Source organism: Parus major, chromosome 23, assembly GCF_001522545.3.
Source record: "Parus major isolate Abel chromosome 23, Parus_major1.1, whole genome shotgun sequence".
In the NCBI taxonomy this organism is placed as follows: domain Eukaryota; kingdom Metazoa; phylum Chordata; class Aves; order Passeriformes; family Paridae; genus Parus; species Parus major.
Genome location: NC_031791.1, coordinates 658,730 through 680,075, shown reverse-complemented (window position 1 = coordinate 680,075; position 21,346 = coordinate 658,730). Strand labels below are relative to the sequence as shown.

Sequence of the window (21,346 nt, the reverse complement as noted above, 5' to 3'; positions counted from 1 at the left end):
GGTTCTAGACTCGGTTCTAGACTCGGTTCTAGATCGGGTTCTAGACTCGGTTCTAGACTCGGTTCTAGACTCGGTTCTAGATCGGGTTCTAGACTCGGTTCTAGACTCGGTTCTAGACTCGGTTCTAGATTGGGTTCTAGACTCGGTTCTAGATCGGGTTCTAGAGCACTCTGGGGTTCTGGGTCACTGTGCGGGTTTTAGACTGTCCTGCCTGGTGCTGAGTGGTGCTGAGGTTCTAGATCGCCCTGTGGGTCCTGAGGGTCTTCCAGAAGGTTCTGGATCCATCCCGAGGGTCCTGAGGGACTTCCAGAAGGTTCTGGATCCATCCCGAGGGTCCTGAAGGCTGCTGAGGTTCTCCCGGGGTTTTGGACTGTCCTGGCTGATCTGGAACCTCAGCACCGGGCGGGGTCCAGCAGAAGAGTCCAGAACCCCTGGACTGGTTCCAGAACCTCGGGACTCTCAGGATGGATTTTGGGTGAAAATTCAGGGATTTTGGGAGGAAATCCTGGGAGGCTTTTGGGGTGAAATTCGGAATTTTGGGTGAAAATTTGGGGATTTGGGGAAAATTTTGAGGATTTTGGGTGGAAATTTGGGGATTTTGGGTGAAAATCTGAGATACTGAGATGAAATTCGGGGATTTGGGGGAAAATTTGGGATTTTGGGGTGAAATCCTGGGGGATTTTGGTATGAAATCCCGTGATTTTGGGGCAAAATTTAGGAATTTTGGGGAGAAATTTGGGGGTTTTGGGTGGAAATCCCGGCGTGAATTTGGGCTGAAGTCCCGGGGGGGGTTTTGGGGTGAAATCTGGGGATTTTGGGGTTTTTGTGGCCGCTCGAGCCCCCGGGAGCAGCAGCAGCGCCCGCGCCGGGGCCGCTCCCACGGTGACACCGAGAGGGCAAAAAACCCCGGCCCGGTTTGGGGGGAAAAACGGTGGAATCGGGGAAAAAATGGGATTGGGGAAAAAAAAATGGGAATTGGGAAAAAAAAAGAACGGGAAAAAAAATCTCGGGAATTGGGAAAGAAAAATGGGAATAATGAAAAAAACGGGAATTGGGAAAAAGGTGGGAATAGGGAAAAAAACCGGGAATGGGGAAAATAAAACGGGAATCAGGGGGAAAAAAAGGGGAATAAAGAAAAACAGCCGGGAATTGGGGAAAAAAACGGGAATTGGGGAAAAAAAGCATCCAGCAGCCCAGGGTACACTCAGACTCCTGCATGGCAAAGCCCCTCTTACCCCAGAGCCCCCCATGCTGTCATCAGAGGCAGCACTGCTGTTGCTGTGAGCTGAGGGGGCCCAGCAGCCGTTCCCCACATCCTGGTCCTCCTCGCGTTTGATGCCGCAGCCGAAGACAAAGGATGCAAGCGAGTGGTAGTGGGTGAGGAGCACCAGCGCCTGCACCAGCTCTGCCAGCGACCAGCTGTCCTCCCCCGGCTTCAGCAGAGCCTGCAACGCACAGCAGGGCTTGGAGAGACTCCCCAGCCCACCACAGCCCGGTGCTGGGGAGAGCCAGTGGCCGGGACACAGGAGCGTGTTTGGGAAGTGCCTCACCCACAGAGCCATCGGGGGCGAGTCACCCCTTCCCACTCCACTGACTCCCTCAGCCCTGAAAGGGGGGGCTGTGCAAGCAGGAATGTGGTCCCTGGGGTCAAGCTGTGTTCTGGGGGGGGATCTGTGCTGGCAGCATCAGCTCTCACCTCAATGTGCTCTTTGGTGATGAGCCAGGGCCGGTGCGCCAGCAGCTTGTTGATCTCATTGAGGTTCCGGAGTTTTTGAGGGGCGCAGTGCAGCCCCTGCAGCCACGCAGGGTCTCCCCCCACCTGCAGGAACTCCCCCATGTGCAACCCCACCAGGTAGGAGCAGCGGTGCCGGGCTGCTGCCTGCGGGGAGAGCCAGCAGTCAGCCCCCAGCACCGGCCCTTGAAGAAGCCAAGGCAGGGAACCCACTCAGCCCACACTCCTGGAGGGTTTTCCCTGGGGAAACAAGTTCCAGACAGGGGGGATTTCCCCCCTCACTTATCAGTGCCAGTCCCCAGCGGTCATGGAGGGAGGGTGTCGGGGTACCCTGGGTGGGCACCAATCCCAAATGGGCTTCCAAGTTTTTACGATGTCAGATCAGAGAGGGGCCCATCTGTAGGGTCCCAAATGTCACCCAAGCAACAGTGCTGTGTCCCCACAGCCCCAGGGCCCCCGGCTCACCATGATGGCAATGTAGTGGCGCTTGTGGTAGGGCAGGGGCCCATCCATGCGCAGCAGGAGGTACTGGGTCTTCCAGAAAATGCTGAGGTACTGGGGGTGCAGCCCCATGACCATGGCGATGTGGTCCACTCTGCCTGCTGAGAGGAAGGCTTCAAGGAGCTGGTGCAGGCTCTCCCCACCTTCCTGCGGGATCTGCAGAACGAGGAGAGGAGGGGATTGAAAGGCTGCGAGCTGTAGGCCCCCACTCATCCCAACATCCCCCTGAGCTAAGTGGAGACTCCCCTGACAAGCAGGACCCAGGCACCCAAGAGCACCGAGAGCAGATCCTCACCCCATTGGAAGCGCCCCGCCTCCGGAACGGACACCGCCGGTGGCCCCCACTCCCAGCCCCAGGGGGCAGAGGGTGTTTGGGGGTCTCCATGGCAGATCCCACACAGCCTGTCCAGCTCAGCCTGTGGGTTGGGTTGTTTGTTTGGACTCTGGAGCGCAGGGGAGGAGAGATGGGGGTCGGCCCCCCAGCACAGTGACGAAAGCACAGCGCTATCTCTGCCTGGGGAGGAACATCTGGAAGAGTGAATGTGGGTGCTGAGATAGGGCTCAGGTGCCCTGGGCATTTCAGGGCAAAATGCTGGGGAGCGGGCAGGGCAAGGGTGTGGGTCTTTGCATCGCAGGGGAAGCACAGATGTGTCTGGATGAGTGGGGAAACTGAGGCACGGGCAGGGCAGGTAAACAGCAGGGTGAAATACAGCCGTTCCCTCAATCTCCAGAACGATTTCCCCACAATGCCACAAGGATCCGCTTGGGGTGGGTGATCTCTCTCCAGCCCTCCCTCGGCATCCCACCCGCACTAAGCACTAGGAATTAACTGGTGGCTTGGGAATCCTTCCTGTCCTCCCACCCGCAGCAGGGAAGGGTGAAGGAGACCCCCGGCAGGGAGGAGACCCCCACCCAAGTCAATCGCCATGGCTTTACCTCTCCCAGGGGAATGAAGGTGCTGGGGCTCCTCGCCAGCTCCCGGGGAGCCTTGATTCCTCTTTCCTAGGAAGGAAGGCGCAGCCGGGAGTCACCGGAGCCACGGAACATCCCCGTGAGCGTCACCGGAAGGGGTGACTCAGGCGACACCCGGCACGGGCCACGGGGCCATCTCCCCCACACCCTTTGCGTCAGGCTGGCAGCGCCTGATGAAAGCGGGCTGGGATGTTGCTCCGCTCCCGGACACGTGTGACACAGCGGGACACCGCAGCTGCGGCCCCACGGTCCCCTCCCGAAACCACCTCCATGGGAAAACAGGGGAGCGGGGATCAGGAGCAGCACAGCCACGGCACTGTGCTTACAGTCACCAGCAAGGACACGGCCTCTGGGGGTGCCTTTTAAATCCCTCCAGGGATGTGGACTCCACAACTTCCCTGGACAGCCTGTGCCAGAGCAGGACAACCCTTTCAGTGAAGATTTTTCCCCCTAATATCCAACCTCAACCTTCCCCGGTGCAACTTGAGGCTGCTTCCTCTTGTCCTGTCAGACTGAGGGGAAACTGAGGCACCGAGATGCTGTGACACCAGACGCACAATCTGCCCCAGCTACAAGGCAGGCTGAGAGTCTCAACAGAGGTACCAGGAGAAGGAGATAATGCTCCGTGAGCAGGAATATGGGTGTGCTGAGTTTTAACCCCACTGGTGCCAGTGCTTAGTCAGGTGTGGTTAAACCATCCCCGATATGGTGAGGCTAAATAAACGCCATCAGAGTCACCCAGGCTGCTAACTGTGTTCCTGCCACAAACTGCTCCTGGGGACAATAGCAGCATCAGAGCCACCAGCAGTTTCACCCCAGCCTGCTCCAGAGCACTGACTTCAGGCTTTGGCCCATGCCAGGACAGGTACGAGAAACGAGTTCCCTGCTGTTTTCTGTTCCCTGCCTGGGGTCTGTCCCACTCATTGTCCCAGCACTTCCAGTTTCCAGCTCTCCTCTGGTGTAACCATCCTGCTGTGACAACTCCCCCCTGAGCAAAACCCCAAGCTGCAGAGGAACTCGCTGTCCCTGGGGAAACCTGGTGGAAGGGGAATGCAGGAGCAAGAGAAAAAAATAAATTTTTTTTTGGAGGGGGGAAAAGAAGTCTTGCAAATAGAGGCAATTTCCAGCTTTTCAGGATACTCAGGACATTGGTGGACTGATGTTGCAGACCATTCTGGTTGCTTGGGAAGGTCAAGGAAATCCTGAAAAGCTCCATGGACACCCCAGGACTCCAGTTTTCCACACTGGACTCCAGATGAATAAGCCTTGGGCAACACCAGATGTTTTGGTTAACATGGACATCAGAGATCCTATACCCAGCGTGGGAACAGCAGCATGAACCAAACTACAGGACAGAACCCCTGGAGCCCCCGAATCTCCTGTCAGCCCCTCACCTACCCCGACAGGCACATCCCATCACACCTCTGCCTCACCTTCCCTTTGTGCCATACCTGTAAGTTCTGCCCGGCTCCCAAACACATCCCAGCTCGTGGAAGGTTGGGAGACCCAAAGGTCTCTCCTTCCAGACGCCCCAAGTGTCCCCTGTCTGGACAGGGCTGCCCCACGCCAGGAGCCTGTGGGAGCTCCCAGTGCCCAGCCTGCTCCTCAGCAGCCCAGGTTTTAGCCTCGCTGCAAAGCGGGTGAGCCAGAGGGCTGGCGCTGGAGCCCGGCCGCTTTCTGGACATGTCCCGGCTTCTCCCCTCCCTGCAGCCGGCCGGGGCGGGGTGACCCCGGGCAGCGCCTCTCCGAGGGACGCCCGTGGGGGCTGCACCCCGTGTGCGCCCGGGGATGGGGCGACACAGCCCCAGAGCCCTTACCTGGCCGCCCCGCCGGGCCCCACAGCCCCGCCGCTCCTCCGGCCCCGCGGGGCTGCACGGCGAGCCGGCGACCAGCATCACGTTGGGGCTGGGCGGTGGGGACAGCGGGGATGGGGGGGACAGGAGGGGACAGGGGGGAACAGGAGGGGACAGGGGGGACAGGAGGGGACAGGGGAGGACAGGAAGGGACAGGAGGGGACAGGAGGGCCAGGGGAGGACAGGAGGGGACAGGGGGACAAGAGGGGACAGCCCCGCCCGCCCCCGCGCTCCGCAGCGACCCCCGGGACCCGCGCCCGCCGCGCTTACATACACGGGGCGGGGCACGCCCCCGAGCCGCTCGACCAATGGGAGCTCGCGGGCGTGACCACCGAGCAACAATCGGACCAATGGCAGCACGGGGGCGTGGCCAGAACTCCGACAGCAGGTCTACCCAGAGCCGGCCGCACTCCGACCTTGAACACCGGCAGTGCTGGAAACGTGTCCTGGGGCCAAAGGGAACAGAAAGCTGAGGGAAAACACCTCTGCTTCGCTCAGGTGACGGGCAGCTCCGGGCACCAACATCAGAAGGACATAGAACTGCTGGAGTGAGCCCAGAGGAGGCCAAAATTCTCCAGAGGGCTGGAGACCCTCTGCACTGGAGAAAGATGGGGAGAGCAGAAGCTGCTCAGCCTAGAGAAGGCTCTGGGAAACCCTTAAACCCCATTCCAGTGCCTAAAGGGACTCCAAGAGAGCTGGAGAGAGACTTGGGACAAGGGTCTGAAGCGCCAGGACAAGGGGGGATGGCTTCCCGCTGCCAGAAGGGAGGGAAAAATGGGATATCGGGGAGGAATTGTTTCCTGTGACGGTGCGAAGGCCCTGGCAGACGTCGCCCAGAGAAGCTGTGGCTGCCCCAAGATCCCTGGAAGTGTCCAAGGCCAGGCTGGACAGGGCTTGGAGCAACCTGGGATGGTGGAAGGTGTCCCTGCCCATTGGAAGGGGCAGAATGAGATGAGCTACAAGATCCCACCAAAACGGTCTGGGATTCTCTGACTCTTTTACCAGGTTTGGTGTTTCTCCAAAGGGACAGGAGAAATAAAAAAGGGGAAAAAAAGAAAAAAATAAAGAAAAAGAAAAAAAAAATGAAAAGGGGGGGAAACCCACCCCCACAACACAGACACAGCCCTGGTACCAATCTGGTGTTGCCTGACAGCCCAACACAGCAAAGACCAGCAAATGGGACTCACTGCACAAACAACTCAGGATTTTCCTGGCAACAGCCTCCTCTGGCTCCAGGCTGAGCTCCTGCCAGTGGAGGGAACGTCAGTGCTCCTTGGCACTGCAGTTCTGGCCTCACAGCCCACGGCTGCAACAGCCAAATCAGCACAGCCCACAGCCCACAGCCCCAGCCTCAGCAGGGAGGGAGCCTCAGCCGGTTTCAAACGTCCCTGGTCATTGCTCCTTGTCCTTGTCCCCTTACCGGGGCTATTTTTAGGGTGTTTTGCAAACGCAGCTCTGTGCTGAGATGTGGGGTCTGGGTGGCTCTGGCCATATCAAGGTTTCCGCTTCTGTATTTTCACTTGTGTCATTTCAGAGGCACAATTCTGGGGCTGCACTTCATCTGATCCAAGGCCTCTCACTGCCCTGGGGTCAGAAGTGCTGTTTTAGCCTCTGTCACCCCAGTCCAGGTGCGTCACCTGCTCCTCTGGCACTGTCACACCCCACAGAGCTGCTGGACACGGGGCACAAGCAGAGGAGCTGCTGGCCACCAGCCAGCCCTGGGGCTGCCCAGAGAAGCTGTGGCTGGAAATGTCCAAGGCCAGGCTGGATGGGGCTTGGAGCAAACTGAGCAAAACGTGGAAGATTCCATTCCCTTCCATGGCATGGGGTGGAACAAGATGAGCTTTAAGATCTCTTCCAACCCAAACCATTCCATGATGACTACAGTTCCACCTGAGGCCACGAGCTCTGTGTTTGCTCTGGCTGAACACATCAGCCTGCAGGGGAAAACAACATCTCTTCCTTTGCATCAGTAAAGGCACCACAGAACAAGCAAAGTAGGGAAGGAAGAGGGGGAGAGGCTACATCTGTTCTCCCCTTTCTGCTCCCCAAAAATCTCAGGATCTAAAAGGGACAGGGCACTTGGTGTGCATCAGGCAACGATCCAGCTGGAGAGAGGGGCTGGAGATGCTGCCAAATATTTAATATAAAAATGTCCCATCAGAAGAATGAAGGGCTATGCCAGCAGGATATTTGTCCCACAGACAACTCCTGCATGTCGAGCAGGGGCAGCAGGGGCCAAGCACAGCTGGGTGGGCACAGAGCTCCAGGTTTTGGAGCAGCACGGGATCCCCCATGTGCCAGGACTGGTTACCTGCAGCCTCAGCACTTGTCCTGGCTGGCTCCCCATGCTCCTGCTCCTGTAGCACTTGGCTTGGGCTGCCAGCAGCCTCTCCCTCCTCTCACAGCAGCCTGGTACAGGGAGCTGCCAGCGACTCAGATCCTCCCATGCTGGGAGCCAGGAGCAGGCCATGCTGGACAGTACAAAACAGCCTCAGCATCCCACAGAACCATGGAATTGTTCAGTTCAGAAAAGCCCTCTAAGATCATCAAGTTGAACTATTACCCCAGCGCTGCCAAGGCCACCACTAACCCATGTCCCCAAGTGCCACATCTGCATGGCTTTTAAATCTCTCCAGGCATTTAAAAACAAGCAACAACAAGTAATTATTTTGGGACTGACAGTGCCCTGGTTACCATCCTGCTGACTGGACAAGACTGGTGTTCCAGGAAAGCTAAACAGCAAGGGAAGGCAAATTGCTCAAGGTGTGTTACCTTAGAAGGAGGTTAGCTGGGGACAATTCCTGCCTTTTCCACCAGCTGGTGGTTTTGGGCTGCCCAGATTCTGAGGAGGAAGGGAAGCAGCAGAGACCATACAGGGACACTATGAGGGAACACGTAGGGCATGTAAGACATGGAATATTGTTTCAGTGTTTCCTTTCCTTACATGCTCTGCTCATAGATCAGGAGCTACATTGTCACTATGGCTGGGTCCAGCAGGAAAACCTGTGGCATTAGAGCTTCGTGGGCTGGAAGAAGGAAGCCCACAGCATATGTGGGATGGAGAAGGAGATTAGAATCATGGAATCATTCAGGTTAGAAAAGAGCTTTAAGAGCATCCAGTCCAAGTGTTCCCCCAGCACTGGGGGCCAGCACCTAACCCTTGTCCCCAAATGTTACATCCACATGGCTTTCAAATTCCTCCAGGGATGGGGATTCCACAATTCCCCTGGGAAGTCTGTGCTAGGGCTGGACAGTCCTTTCCATGGAAAAATTTTCCCTGATATCCAATCTAACCCTCCCTGGCACACTTTGAGGTTGTTTCTTCTCATTTCCTCTGCAGCTGCACTGTTCAGAGGCATGAAGGGAAGGTGACTCCCAAGGTGATCCTGGCCCACAGGAGCTGCCAGTGCTCCATTAGGATTTCTGCACTGCAGGCAGATGGATGTGGCTTCAGCATCAAAAATATTAGAAACTGTGGTTTGTAGTGGTCAGTGATCCTCATTGCTCTGGGAGCAGCAGCGGCAGGAAGGAGCTGCTATTCATTCCCCTGTGCTCCAGGAGACTGGGTATGAGTAAGGTAAAAGGTCAAAGCTAAAACCCGTTTAGACTCCTGGACCTCTTGCTATTTCCTTGGAAAAAGATGGGGGGCAGCTGAATTTTCTTCATGGAAATCTCATGGGAAAAGGGAGAACTTCCATGCCAAAGGAGCAGGTCTCTCTGTCTGTGCCAGCTGCACCCCCTTGCTGAGATCAGGAATAAATCTCGCCAGATACAGAGGGATGAGTCCTGGAAGCTGGATGTATCCAAGTAACCAGGATCCTAGCAACAGGCTTGATGGGAGGATTTAAAGATAGAAAAAAAAAGTAGGAGCAAAGCAAACAATGGGAAAATACTGTCTCCTTTCCCTAACTCCTAACCCTAGAGCAGGAGATAAATCAGCTCCAGGCAGGGAGAGGTACTTCGGTTGTTTTGGTTTTTTTCCCTTTTCAAAGCAAACAAAGTATCAGTCACAAATGAGGCTTTTTTTAAACCACTTTTACAGGTGTCATTTGTACAAATCAAAGCGTCCCTTGAAAATCTCATTATTACAAACATACAAAGAAATGATGTTGGTGCTACAAATCAGCTACGCGATGGCAGGAGCAATTTATCACAATTAAAAACCCAACTGAACAGTATTTACAGGGCCTTTCTCCCTCTTTTTATTTCTGTATGTTGAGGGAAGGAAAATAAGCAAAGCCCACAGTTAAAAAAACTCCCACCAATGCACTTCATTTTCTAAAAGTATAAAATTGGGTGAGTTTTTCCAGCTGCCACACTCAGGCAAAGTGTAACAATTTCTGGTTTTGCTTGTTTTCACATCAAAAGTCTCTTAGAAAAACCAAAAACAAACACATGGCAGTGTCCGATGAAATGTGCTCCTTCCGTGCCAGAAGCCAACATCATCCCAAAAAAGTGCCTTTGAGTAAAATCAACTTTAGTAACAAATAAGAAACAAAAGGATGAAAAAAGTAATCACAAGCTCTAGGTAAAAGCTTCATCAAAGCTCTGACAGAGCAGCCGCCCTGCAGCAAAAACATGAGTTCTCTTACCTACCTTCAGCCCTGAGATGTTTCTCCACTCCCTGACTGGAGTCCGGGATGTCGAGGAGCTCCTGCCAGCCCGGAGTTGTGTGGTGCTCCCCCTCCAAGTGCTTTTTATCCACCACCATCACCCCAAGAGAGGTGCCTGGGGGCACCTACCCCAGCTGGTCTGGCTGTAAGGGTCAGTGGCAGCCGTGCTGTTTCAGGGCAGCACATCCCTGGTACAGGAAACTCTCATAGCCCTTTGATCCTGCTGGTTTGGAATCAGCAGTGAGAAAAATCCCTGGAGTGCCCCAAAAAACACTCCCTGGCTCGGGTCACTGCCTGAGTAAGTGCTTTCCTGGAGCCAACCTGGCTCCTGCATCTGGAAGGGGCAGGGAAAGGGGGAAGAAAGGGAATATCCGAGCCTTGAACTCTCTTTGTGTAAAGAAATGGAGTAAGAGACACTTGATCACACCAAGCTTCAGAAATCACCAAAATCCCAGAGGTCACCATGTAACCAGGGCACTTGGGGGGGAATTCTGGGTGGGTTGGGGTCTGTATCATTCCACTTTGGCTCCCAACCCAAAAGCTCTCATCAGAAAAACAAGGAAACACAAAACCAGGCAGTTTGGTTTGCCAAGCTGACAGAGAAAAGAAGAAAAATCAAAACAAAACACAAAAATCTTCCAAGATAAATACATGGCCTCCATTTTGGAAGCATCTTCAAAAAGCTGGATCAACTGTTGTCAGCAGTGGCACAACTTTCCAGGAACATCTGTGGGGCTGGTGAGTTCTCAGCTCTCTTCTGAAGAAGGAACAGTTCAAGGAAAGAAAAAAAAAAACAAACCAGCTCCCACCACACGCAGCTCCCATTTTATCTGCAGAACAACTGGCCATGGCAATTCCCTCACAGCAGCAGGCTGGGAACCAGCAAGGAGCCACTAATGCAGCAGGTTCCTGTTCGCTCATGGAAAGGGCTGGCAGTGGTAGCAACTGGTTAGGAAAAGATTTCTTCCAGAAAACAGTATTTCAGGGGGATTTAGGAAGGCTGGGACCTCTCCCCATGGATCAAAACCGGCCACACTCAAGCATGCTGTTGGAAGGTAACACGCATCAGGAACTCCCATGGAGTCCACAGCAGTGGGATGGAGACAACACAGAGGTTTGGGCTCCCGGCGATCCAGCAGATCCCAGACTCCTCGGCTAATGCTGGGGAAAGCTCCCAGGCTGGGGCTTGGCTTTAAGGGGAGGTTATTGCTCCTGACTTCTCAGGCTTTTTGCCTTTTGACAGGGCAGCTGCTTGCTTCAGGAGCTCTCTGTTCTTGGCCTGGAAGTGGGAAAATGGGTATTTAGTGGCATGGATCATCATTAGCTCTTGGGATCCCTGTGCAGAAGCTGCTGACATCCTGCAGACAGGAAAGGGGGGCAGATGTTGAGCTCACCTCTAACCTCCTGGAGAGGGCTCTCCCATCCCAGCCCCACAGGAAAAGACAAAATGATAAAACCCACAAGACTGTTCAAAAATTAATCATATGAACAGTTCAAGACACCTACAATGCACTAAGAGGATCTGAACTTTGATTTTGCAGTCACTGAAAAAGGTTTCCAAGGACTCAAGCAATACCAGCAGAAATAAAACATCTGGACACCAGAGAGCTCGGGGCAGTCCCAGCCTGAGCTGAGCACAGACATGAAAAGCCCCCAAGAGAGGGAGGTGGCTGGGGCACACCTGCTCCTGGCCCTGATGCTCCTTTACCCTCAGAAACAGCAGATCCAGCCCTCTCCACACCACATCCCGACATTCCAGCCTTCAGCCAGTTAGAAGGACCTGCCCTGTGAAGGGATTCTCACAGGCACCAGCACCCTGACAGCAGCTGCAGGTCCCAAACCTGCCTTCCATCGGGATGTTTCCCCAGGGTGGGTAAGAATGGAGGAGGGGCTGTTTCCTCAGAGGCAACAGAAGCCTTTTGTCTCATCCCCTTCCACCTCTCATTGCTGGGGCTTTAGATCTTTATATACCCAGTAATTAAAGGGTGCAAAGTTCATCTCTGCATCTGATTTCTTCCCCTTTGACCTGATCCCTTCAGTGGCTCAATCTATTCATGCTGATAGTCTGCTGTGTTTCCACAGTCATGAAAAGAATCCTCCTCTCCCTGCTTGCATCAGCTCAGGGACTTCTTTATTTGGACTAAAGATACAGGGCTAAAAGATCTGCCAATTGTTCCTTTGTTCTCTCTGGTTTCTGCTCACACAAATCACAGGGAGGTGTTTTAGAGGTTCAGAGAGCTGACAAAGGTTCTGCAGACTGGAGAAACAGTTCAAACCTGATTTTGGCAATAAGTAAAATGAGTCTGATGGCTCAGCACTTTACAACACGGTAAGTGTGAGCCTGAGTAGAGAGCAGCAAGGTAGGTGTAAATGGTGGTTGGGATGCAATGCAGAGCTGAGGAGGCACAGAGGCTGTAGGACAAGGCTGAGAAGCGTTAGCAGAGCTCTGTGTGCAGGAGCTCATGGGGTGTTCTGATCAGGTGTGCTCTCAGTCCCTCCTGGACGCAGCTCAGGAATGTCCTTGGTCACTCCTGGATACAACACAGCTCAGCAAATTAAACCAAAAATGCTGTCACCTGTAACTGCTCCATGACCTCCTTGTGTGTCTTCTCCATTTGGTTCATCTTTGCCCTCATTTGTGACTCCTGGTACTGTAGGTCAGCTTTCAGCTCTGTGATCTGTGCAGAAATCAGGAAGGAGCAAGTGAGCTGGAAGAGGCAAACAACTGCCCTCACCACAGACCCCCCCTGCCACAGAAACGGCCTCTACAGAAGGTGTGAGACTGGCTGAGGTCACAGACATGCTGGCAGTGCTGGGGGACTGCAACGAGAGCAGAACTGTGTCACTGAGAGCACAGAGCAACAGCAAGGGCCAGCACTGCTTTTCTCCAAGCAGCAGAGTGTTTATTCCCAGTTTTGCCCACACACAGAGGTCTCCGAGAAAATGGTCAGGAAATGACCCTCTATGAAATGAGATCCCCTGGGTGGGTCCAGAGAGCCTCTTTGGCTTTGGAAAGGAGGCAGCCTGGAAACAGCCAGACAAGTTAACTCCACGATAAAAAGCCAGGCTGTGTCAGAGTGTGATCTGTGAGAACATGTCAGCCTGCTGGGGGGGAAGCAAGCCAAGGACTGTACCTTCTTCTCCTTCTCCAAAATCATCTGATCCTTCTGGTGAAGCATCTTTTTTAAAGTAGCCACTTCCTCCTTCAGCTGGGCAATGATGACAAAGTGGTCAGTGCCAGGGGAGTCCAGGGCGAGGTCTGGAGAAAAACTGCAGCAAAGAACAGGGAGAGGCTCTCAGCAAAACCCTCCTCTTCACCGAGACTGGAAAACTCCCACGGATGCACCCAAAGAGAATGGGAATCATTTCATGATCATTCATGACCCTTTTTCAAACCAAAAAGCTGAAGACAGCAATCAGAGACATAATTAAACTTCATGCATCCCTTTGGAAATCTTTGCTCACAAGGAGTCCTTGGATGCACTGCAAAACTTCCCACTGAATGTAAACAAACATTATGGCAAGGAGGAGACATGAAAGAGAAACAAATAACCTCCAAGTTCAACAAACAGAGCAAAGGGAAATAGCTAAATTGTCCTGAGCAAGGAAAAGGGGTAAAAAACATACTGGACCTTGTAATATGATTCTGCCACAATAAAGCAATTTAGGGAGAAGCTTCATTATTTCAGAGTAGGAAAGATTCTCTAGGAAGACAGAGAAATAGCTGAGCACATCACCTGTAGACCACCAGGTACTCTAAATCTAAGCAACCATTAGCAGAGCTACCTGTCCATGAGTCACTGCTGCTCTGGTAAATCACAAACACCTATGGGACACCAGTGACCAGGCAGGCACACACAGTGCTGTGCCACAGGAACATGCCAGATCATAAGATACAACCAGCTGCAGCCACAAGGCTCAGGTACCCCACCCGATTTTCCCCTGCCTTCTGTTCCATTCCTAAAGCTGATTTTTATTCCTTGTGCTGAGTGGGCAGCACACTCCCAGCCACAGACACCTGAAACTGCTGTATAGAAACTGAACAGTAATAAGATGACAAATCTTCTCTGAGAAGATGACTTCAAGTCAGGCTGCTATCAGATAAATAAAGATAAATCGTCAGGGTCACCCAAAGCCTGATATTTTTTTTTTAAAGCCACCAGTCAACACAGCTCTAAAGTGGGGAAGGCATGGTCTCAGCTCAAAATTCTGCCTCTCTCAAGGATGTTTCTACCTCTGAGCTTCCAGTCCCCAACCTGTACCCGAAGGCAGAGAGTACTTGCTGCTCAGTTCAGGCTGTTCTCTAGCACCTGGAAATGATCCATTTTCTAATTAAAAGCACTACGGTCTGCTTTGACAGGACTCATTAGTAAGGATGTGGCAGGGGAAAAGGCTCGCTCCCCCACTGTGCTGGGGATCTACAGAGGGAAACTCAGCAGAGGCAGCTTCCCAGATCTGAGAGTCAGAGGATGGCCCTGAGGCACTGGCAGAGAAAACCTGGCAGAGGAAAACTCGGAACTGAGGGTCTGCAGGAGACAGCCTGCATGGCTAAAAGACGCTGACAGCTGAGTCCACACTAAGATGTGGCAGCTCTTTGGGCACACTGGATCCAGCTCTGTGCTAGGCAGAGAGGTTCATACCCACACACTAACACAGAACAACTCCATTTTAAAACTTTCCCAACAGCCTTCCCAAGTGGAGACTGTGCAAGGTGATGGTGGGTGCTCCAGCACCTTCCTGTGTGCAAGCACATATAAACAGCAGCTTTAATTCCCCACTCAGTACAAATATGCTGGTGAGGAGGGAAAGAAATAATTAAAAAAACCCAAAAAAACAAAAATCCCCCCCAAAAAACCCAACAAACAAGCCCCAACCTCCACAGAGAAAACAAAGGCTTCCTCACTGATTCCCTCTGGCTGAGAACAATCCCTTGACACAGCATTCCTTTGCCCAGGCATGCTTCTCTCCTGTGTGCCCTAGGGGGATAAAGAGTGCCAGGGGATATCCTCATTTCCCTGAGCAGCTCCAGCAGGAGAAATTCCCTGCCTGGCAGCTGCTGCAGCCCAGCACACTGCGAAGCCAGGAAGGTGAGAGCCAGCCCTGCCACCCAGTGGGGCAAAGGAAGGGACAGGACAGTCACCAAGGCCCATCCCTGGGGCTCCAAGGGCTCTGCATCCACCCGTGGGGAACAGCCAGCTTGAGATCTCCTCCTGGAGGGGTATAAAATACCAGGCAGGTATGTTCCTGTCCAGTTGCTGCAAAATGCCCCTTCAAATGTGTTAAGGTGCTAAATAAAGAAACAGATTTTTTTTTCCCTCTTCTTTTGCATTTTTTTAAAGACTGATAAATTAATAATGAAAGGTTCCTCTGTCTTTAACCCCATGTTACAGAAGCAACCCGAGACTCCAAAATTCGAAGGAAAACTGCCAAACATAAGTCAGTCCTTTCCTTTAACAAACAGATCAAGAAATAAAACAAACAACCCCCCTCCCGAAAAAAAAAGAAAAAATGGGCATTTCCTCTACAAATAAACTCAAGATCCAGCCCCTTGGGATAGGTCAGGGCTATCCATGTCATGAGCTCTCAATGCCTGAACATCCTGAAATGCACACTGCTAATTAAAGGGAAATGATGAGCTCCTGTTGTTTTCAGCAGAGACAAAAATGGGAGTTGCTCCCGAGGCACCTGCCTCTCTCTATTGACTGGAACAGAAACCAAATCGACTGCCTTAAACTCCACACCTGTTAAATGGCAGAAATTAGGCAAAGCAAATGCCAAGCTTAAAGATCTTGCTATTCAAGTCACACTGGCATGAAGAGGCACAAACCAGGCACTGAACCAGCATCCATATTGCACCTTAGACAAAAACCACCTGCAGAGCTGCCTCCAGCTCCAGGCCCCCAACATCAGAGGGGTGTGGAGCTGCTGGAATGAGCCCAGAAGAGGCCACAGAGATGTTCCAAGAGCTGGAACCTATCTGCTCTGAACTCGGGCTGGGAGAGCAGAAGGTGCTCAGCCTGAAGAAGTGAAAGCTCTGGGGAAACCTTAGAGCCCATTCCAGTGCCTAAAGGAGCTCCAAGAGAGCTGGAGACTTGGAACAAGGGCCTGAAGTGCCAGGACAAGGGGGAACAGGTTCCTGCTGCCAGAAGGGAGGGATAGATGGGATATTCCCTGTGAGGGTGGTGAAGCCCTGGCAGAGTTCTCCCAGAGAAGCTGTAGCTTCCCCTGGATCCCTGGAAGTGTCCAAGGCCAGGCTGGACAGGGTTTGGAGCAACCTGGGATAGTGGAAGCAGGGCATTCTGCCCATTGGAAGGGGCAGAATGAGATGAGCTTTAAGGTCCCTTCCAACTGAAACCATTCTGGGATTCTATGAAAAACATCCTCCACTCAGTGCAGCACAGCCCAAGTCACAGAGCTTTAAACTATGCCAGGACTTTCCTATACAAGTAAGAATCTTTTTACAAATGAACTTTGCTGCTGAGCATCCTGAGGCACTGCTGCCCTCCCCCTGCCAGCAGTGCTGTCACTGCCGGGTGTTACAAGCACAATTTAGCACCTTGTCTGCAGTGACAGGAGAAGGGACTGCAGTGTGCTCATCTGCACAGTCTGCAGCAAAAAAACACTTCAGCAGCATTGGCACAAGAGGGTGGGGACACCAAGACTGCCCCAGTCAGGACCAGCACCGTTCCAGGGGCTGGAGGTGAAGCTGGCATGCTGGGCAGCACAAGACCATGGGGCACTGGCAGCACTGAAGGATTAATAAGGCCAGATCTGCTGCAAGACCTGCTGTGAGTCACTGGGAAAGAAAACTACTCCCAGTGCAGCAGTGACAGAGCTGTTTGCTCCTCCCCAAACTCACCCAGAACAAACCACTGAACATCACCCTTTAAATGACTGTTGGAAATCACCCCGTCCACATGTCATAGCCATTGTGAGCAACAGCCACACTGAAATGCGTAAACAAAAACACAGAGGGAATTCAGTAAGACACAGTAAAGTAATTTCTACAATATCCAAGAAGAAGCAATAATTTCAGATAAGCTGGACCCTGGCTGAAGGTGTAAGTCGACTGAGCTCAAACATGCCCAAATTTTGCCCAGCTGAGGGCTACACCAGGGGTACCTGGAGCCAGGGTACAGGAATTTGGGGCTGATCTCAGCAGGGAGGAGGTGCTGGTTGTGTCACTTTACTCCAGACTCTGCTGCTGCTCCAAAAACCCTTGTGCTGCAGCAGACCTTAACTCCATGCTCAGGCTGTGCCCCAGACACCAAGGTGACTCTGGGAAGGACAATCTGATACCTGTATAAAGGGGAGGGATTTGGGGGTTCAGCCTCATAAAAGGACCCTCAGCAACTCCAAACCCACACATAAGGAGCCCCCATTATTATTCCACTCAAGACATGCAGCCATTTGTCTATTTAAGGCAGCTGCAGCTTGCCTTTTCTGCTGCACACTGCTGAAGCTCTTTAGTTGCTAAATTTACACTTGGTTTGTTACTGGAACTCATCAAAAAAAGCCTGTGGCAAGGCCTACAGCCTTGGCAAGAGCCAGACTGACTATATCTGACATGAGAGCAAAAGGAAGACCCTTGATTCCTTCAATACGTGGTCCTGTTTTCCCAACAAATGGCTGACCAACCCATTTTGCTTTTTGGGTATTTCAAGCCAGCAGGGCTATTACAATGAGCTGTGAGATCTCAGCCCACAGTTTAATGAGGAGGTAAAAACAGCTGGTGCTGTCCTACAACCTCTTTGGAGGGAAAACTGCAGCAGTGCTGATAGGCTGCACTGGTTCTACCAGGGCCCTGTTTCCATTCTCTCCTCTGGCTCCACCAGCACTAAAGGCAACTGAATTGTAACCCCTCTGCACTCAGCCACAGCTCCCAAGTCACACTTGGTCCTAAATTTTTTCCAGCTTTTAACTGAAAATGCCGTTCAGATGATAAAAGGTCTTTCAGACCACTCTGTGGGAGCCACTGCCCTATAAAATTATTAAAGTTGTATTTCACAGAATCACAGAATCCCAGAACAGTTTGGGTTGGAAGGGACCTTAAATCTCATCTTGTTCTGCCCCCTGCCATGCCATGGGCAGAGTCACCTTCCACTAGACCAGGCTGCCCCAAGCCCCATCCAACCTGACCATGAACACTTCCAGGGATGGAGCATTTCCCAATGGGAGCATTCCACAGTGACAAGGTGTCAATATAGGCGAGATCTGTCATCTCACAGACATTAATGGCAGGTAGTGATTAATTAATTACCAGTGGCTTTAACAAACCCTTTGGCACTAACTGTGCTCTGGTCCATGCTCCCAAATCCCTGCTGTTTAGAAAGAGATCCAGTGAAAGGAAGAGTTCCCAGGGAGGGAGGGGAGAAAACAATAGGTGATCTCACTTCAGGATGTCAATGCCTTGAGCAACAGGACAATGGTGGGCCCCGAGAGTCTGTTGGGAAGCAGCCCACTGCGCCAACCTGGACGGGGCCCTCTGGATAAGGGGGCAAAGCATCTCGGGAGAGGAAGGAACGCTGAGAATCAGAGAGGAAAGGCAGCAATGAAAATATGCATGTACAAGACCACAAAAATACAAATCCATCTCAATCTCCTGCTTCTGCTAGTGACTCCCATTCCGCTGCACAGGCAGCTGGCATCAACATGATCCAGCATCAAGTGCGACAGCAGAATGGGGTCGGATGCTTTCCTAGAATCAGAGAACCATGGAATGGCTTGGGCTGGAACATAACTTAAAGAGCATCTTGTTCCATCCCTGTGCCATGGAAAGGGACACCTTCCACTACACCAAGCTGCTACACGACCCATCCAACCTGGCCTGGAACACCTCCAGGATGGGGAGTCCACAACCTTTCAAGCAAAGCTGTTTGACTGCTTGTCTCTTCCCCAAAAGGCAGGAGGGGACATGGGAAGTGGGTCTGGATCTTCTCCTGTCCTCTGAAGCTCTCCCTGCAGATCAGTCTGGACCTCAAAGCACAAAACCTGCAGACCTCACCAGCCACTCTCTCTCTGTGACCGCAAGAGAGACAGTTAAGTTGGTCTGGGTGCAGTTTTCCTGACTGTTGGGAATTTCAGCCAACCACCACCTCTATCCTGCTCCATTCAAGCAGGTACAGGCGCTCAGTATTCCTTTTCTCTTCAAATCTACGTCTAGATACCAGGTAGCACTGGACTGCCAGGTTCTAGGGCAGCCCCTCAAGGTCTCAAAGCCCAAGGCCCCTGCTCCAGCATAAGAGCTTCCTATTATTCACACACAACTCTGTCTTATATAAACTCAGCAAACAAAACCACCCGCCCACAATTTCCCCATGTAACAGGCTCACCTGTCACCATTGGCAGATATGGCATCAAACTTGGCTTTCTTCTTTGGGATTTCGTTCTGAATGGAAGACGTGGATAAGGTTTTCTGGCTAGAAAAAGGAGGAAATTGTATGTCAGAACCTGAATGACTTTCAGTCTAAGACAGAAAGGCAGATAAATATTCCCACCCACTTTGATCCTATTAAAACAGTATTTCCCAGTGCTAAAACGATGATAAAAAAATCATTCCTTGGAAGAGTAGCTGGAGACTAAAAATAAACAGAAAACAATGAGTCAGAGCAGCACGTAGGTGAAGAACTCCTGCTTAAAATCTGCATTTTAATCATTAAATTTTACAAATGCAACTTCACCTTCATTGTGTACAAGTTGAATAAGCTGGGTCACTAAGAAGCACAAGGCTGTACCAGCACAGTGAATGACTTAGCCAGATTGTCCTGAGCTCAGACCCTGCCCAAAGGCCTCCCCGAGGTTACCTGTTATAGTGGCTGCCACTGCTGAGCCTACTGAACTGCTCCTTCTCCTGCAGGCTGGCTCGGGAAGAACTGCTCAGGTGTTTGCACTGCTCTTTGGTCTTCTGCAGGACTCGTTTGTAGGACAATGTGCACAACCAGCACAGCAGCTTTCCATCCACCTGGAAGGGGAGACAGAAAGAAGTTTTGGGAAGGAGGGAAGGAGGGAAGGAGGGAAGGAGGGAAGGAGGGAAGGAGGGAAGCACTTTGAAGCTTAGGGTCACATATGAACAAGCAGGGACTCAAAAAGAATCCTCTGAATGGACAGGCAGTCACTGGAGACCAAAACATCAAGGGTGGCCGCTCCCAGAGGCTCAGCAGGGCACCGATTATCAGGGCAGCACTCCAAACAACAGATGTCTACAGTTTGCCTCCTACAGAGCTCTCAGGGTATTTAAGCAAAGGTTAAGCCATGGAAGGGGTTTCCTGGTAGAGGAATGACACTTGTAGCCCCTCAGGCTATGAAGCAAATATCATTCCCCATCACTCTCCCCAAATAGCACCTCTGACTTCATTCAGAGCTCTCTGCTCCTCTGCCAGCTCTTGGGCCAAATTCAAGAGATCTTTCTTAGAAGATCTGGCAGAGGCACATAGGAGTTCCAAGATTAAACAGCCCTAAACCAGAGCAAAGCTCAACTCTAGAAAAACACTTCATAACATGGAATGTTATGGATCTTGAATGGTTTGGGTGGGAAAGGGACCTTAAAGCTCATCCACCCCCTGCCATGGGCAGGAACACCTTCCACTGGAGAAAGTAGCCCCATCCAACCTGTCCTTGGACACTGCCAGGGATAGGGCAGCCACAGCTGCTCTGAGCACCCTGTGAAGATGGACAGAGGATCACTGTGATCAGCCCTTTTACCTTTTCAGCCTTCTTTTACACAAATACTGACCTTCTTCCTGTCATCCTTCCGGTCAAATGCACACTGCTGCTTGCACTGCTCACACGAGTGAGGAGGGCCATACTTCTTCTCTGAGTTGGTGCAACGCTGGCACTTGTTGCCAATAAATGCTGCTATGATGTTGCAGTACTGGCAGGGTTTTGGCTTTAAAAAATAAGAACAGTTGCTATAGCCTTCTAACTACAATAGCACATAGCTCGTTCCCATTCTCCCCATAATTTCAAACTTTTATTTCCTTATTCTACACAGAGTATAATGCTGATCCAGGAGACAAAACTCCATTTGGATCCTTGGTCTCCAGCTAAGTGTATTTAGCCATGGCACTCAGACCATTTATCAAGTGCTGTAAAATCTTTAGAAAAATGTCTAATACCAAAATAGAACCAATCAAAATCTCTATTTCAGATTTCAGACAAGCAGGAAATAAAGATTTATCACTGCTTCCTGCAGCAATCTCAGTCTGTGTAAGCACAGTCTTGTTTCTACTGGATATCGAACAGATCATTTCCTGGCCTCAAACGATACAAAGCTCTTTTTTGTGCTAAAAGAAGAGAAAAAGTCAAAGCTTCACGCTTCAGTGACCCATATTATTGATCATGCTCTTACAGCCAAGCCAGTCCATAAACTGCTCTGGGATTTCAGCAGGATAAAGACAAGAGAGATGAAAGGAAGAGAGGCTGGGGAGGCCGAGCCCCCCTCACTTACTGTGCCATAGAGCTTCACGTTCTGAGCACACTTCTTGCATATCGTGTTGGTTTTGCTGTTAAGAAGGACAGACCATTCTATTAACACATTCCAACAGAAAATGCAATCTCTGGGTTTAGGATGCCTGGTTCAGATCAAAGCTTAGGATCCCAGCCTCCCCTCAGCTCCACCTCTGATCATGAGGCTGGAGTCAACGTCTTTAGGGCTCAAATACCAAAGTGCTTTT

The 21,346-nt window shown here is 51.8% G+C and overlaps 1 protein-coding gene across 2 annotated transcripts in view; it reads right to left on the bottom strand.

Annotated features, from left to right (window-relative positions):
- SESN2 (sestrin 2) overlaps positions 1-19,492 on the bottom strand; it is a 24,187-nt gene extending 4,695 nt beyond the window's left edge. For both annotated transcript variants that reach the window (XM_033519545.1, XM_033519546.1), the window contains exons 1-10: positions 19,478-19,492; positions 19,007-19,093; positions 18,068-18,199; positions 12,809-12,944; positions 12,251-12,352; positions 3,170-3,235; positions 2,529-2,747; positions 2,198-2,389; positions 1,697-1,879; positions 1,236-1,445 (exon numbers count right to left, since the gene is read on the bottom strand). In XM_033519545.1, coding sequence (XP_033375436.1) covers positions 1,236-1,445; positions 1,697-1,879; positions 2,198-2,389; positions 2,529-2,747; positions 3,170-3,235; positions 12,251-12,352; positions 12,809-12,944; positions 18,068-18,180 — 1,221 coding nt within the window. In that variant the 5' untranslated portion in view covers positions 18,181-18,199; positions 19,007-19,093; positions 19,478-19,492. The remainder of the gene's footprint in view (positions 1-1,235; positions 1,446-1,696; positions 1,880-2,197; positions 2,390-2,528; positions 2,748-3,169; positions 3,236-12,250; positions 12,353-12,808; positions 12,945-18,067; positions 18,200-19,006; positions 19,094-19,477) is intronic.
- Between the last annotated feature and the right edge of the window lie 1,854 nt (positions 19,493-21,346).